The 2,339-nt window shown below is 39.5% G+C and overlaps 1 protein-coding gene across 1 annotated transcript; it reads left to right on the top strand.

Moving 5' to 3' along the window:
• The first annotated feature begins 531 nt into the window (after nucleotides 1-531).
• On the top strand, nucleotides 532-819 carry LOC118834627 (small ubiquitin-related modifier 2-like). The gene has a single exon (XM_036742071.1). The coding sequence runs from the start codon at nucleotides 532-534 to the stop codon at nucleotides 817-819; it is 288 nt and encodes a 95-aa protein (XP_036597966.1).
• The last annotated feature ends 1,520 nt before the right edge of the window (nucleotides 820-2,339 follow it).

Below are 2,339 nucleotides of genomic sequence, written 5' to 3'. Positions count from 1 at the left end.
GTTTAAAAAATAGTCATACACATAGGTGGGGAACATTTTTATTCAGTTGGAGCATTCAGAATACACCTCACATATGAAGTCATTGAATAGTAACTCAGGTCAGAGTATGATGTAAATGTGGAGCAACATTCATTCAAAAATCATAGCTCATGAGGCTCCACCAATGTGTTTGTTCTTCAAATCAGTAAACAAGAGGACACATTTTAAAATAAAAGGTGTTTAAAGTGAAGTAAATAGAATGGTATGCACAAGAACCACAACAAAGTAGAAAGAATAGCAAAAAAAAAGAAAAAAGAAAAGAAAGAAAAGAAAAAGAAAAGAAAAAATGTAAATGTATAGCATAATTATAGAAATCAAGTTTAGACCTGATAAAGAGATATGAGAATGTACCCCTCCCTCTTCCTCCTCCTCCCCACCTCTCCTCCTCCTGCTGCTGCTGCTTCTCCCCCCGCGCCCCGCGCCGTTCCGTTGGAGGGAAGCATCCCGGTGACTTTTTTGTGAAGAGGCGGCAGAGGAGACCCTGGACTCGCCATGGCCAAGGAAGAGCCGAAGGAAGGAGCCAAGACTGAAAACAACGACCACATTAATTTGAAGGTGGCAGGGCAAGATGATTCGGTGGTGCAATTTAAAATTGAGAGGCACACACCACTTAGTAAACTAATGAAAGCCTATTGTGAACGACAGGGTTTGTCAATGAGGCAGATTAGATTCCGATTTGATGGGCAACCAATCAATGAAATAGACACACCTGCCCAGCTGGAATTGGAGGATGAGGATGCAATTGACGTATTCCAGCAGCAGACAGGAGGCGCTTACTAAAAAGAATGTACAGCTCTTCTCCAGAACTGTGCTCCCAAGGAAAACAATACATCCCCAATTAGAAAACCAAGATTTGGTTCATCCACATCCTGACTACTGCAGTATAGTTTTCTCTCTTCTTTGATTCCCTTCCCCCATCCCTTTGTTGTACATAAAGTAACTGGTGTATGTGCACAGGTATAACGGGTTTTTTTAAACTAAATGACCAATGGTGTGTTTTGATCAACATCAAATGGAGAGAGGGAGGGCAAAAAACAAACTGGTTCTGTGAAAATATCCCTTTTCTCCATTAGCAGCATGCTCATTCAGCTTTCATCTTTATATTCCAGTAAGTTATTTTGCTCTCACTGTTTAACAACCAAAAAAAAAACCCCCACAAAAATTCTTGCATACCTTGTTTGATTGGATAATTTCAATGTTTTTCTTTTATCATTGTAAAACCAAGGACGATTTTATAACTATTTTTGTACATAGCTGTTACACGTAGGGCAATCTCTGTCTCTCGGTAGGGATAAATTACTATAAAGAAATTGATCCTTGATAGTTTTCCCTTCAAGTCAAACATTTTGTTGGTTAAATAAACTTCTTGTTTAAAATTTTAAAAAAGAGAGAATGTAACTTGAACTTAATTGATGTATTGTCTAGTGCTGCTGAACTGCCTTTATTTCTCTGTTATAAAGGTGGTTCAGTGAATAGAGCACCAGGCATGGAGTCAGGAAGACATGAGTTCAAATCTGACCTCAGACACTTACCAAAAGTGTGATCCTGGGCAAGTCACAGCTGCAAAATGAACTGGAGAAGGAAATGCCAAGACCACCCTAGTATCCTTGACAAGAAAACTCCAAATGAGGTCACAAAGAGTTGTACATGACTGAAGTAAATGAACGACAACAAAGACAGCAATGAAAGGATGACACTGAGGAAAAAAAAGAAATGAATTCTTATTGAGAAACAAAAGTGATGCCAAAAGGATAATAAATTAAACAGCATAAAAAGATATATAACAAGAAGATTCTCCCCATACACACAATGACATACTCTCCCATAAGTTAACCCATGACTGGTGGGGGATGGGACAAACACGAGTAACATAAGTAGCTAGGTAGTGCTCATGAAGAGACATACAAGTAAAGAACATGTGTGTTAAGCTCATATACATGGAGGACATATGCACAGGTAACATATATGGCCAGGCAACTGGTACTTTCAATGTTGCAGAGCTTCAGATGTCCTCTAGTGATCCCATCATGTAAACCAATGTAGTCCACTGATCTGTTCTCTCTGTGAGGTATCTCCTATAGCTGCTGGTCTGTCATTTTATAGTCTTCAGCTATGGTGCAGCTTCTCCCTTAGGAGGAGGAGAGGGTCTATCAGCTGTGTAATTCATAGCTTGTGCACTATCTAGCTCTTTTGTGATATAGACCAGGTGGCACTTAGGTAGTTATTAAGCTTAAGATAGATAGCTAGGTGATGCAGTGAATAAAGCATGGGACCTAGATGCTTGAGCTTAAATCCAGCCT

Source organism: Trichosurus vulpecula, chromosome 1 (assembly GCF_011100635.1).
Source record: "Trichosurus vulpecula isolate mTriVul1 chromosome 1, mTriVul1.pri, whole genome shotgun sequence".
Classification (NCBI taxonomy): Eukaryota; Metazoa; Chordata; class Mammalia; order Diprotodontia; family Phalangeridae; genus Trichosurus; species Trichosurus vulpecula.
This window is presented reverse-complemented; position numbering and strand designations above follow the sequence as displayed.

Bases quoted from the DNA above. Each gene is read 5' to 3' on its own strand.
- LOC118834627 (XM_036742071.1), top strand. From the start codon at position 532: ATGGCCAAGGAAGAGCCGAAGGAAGGAGCCAAGACTGAAAACAACGAC.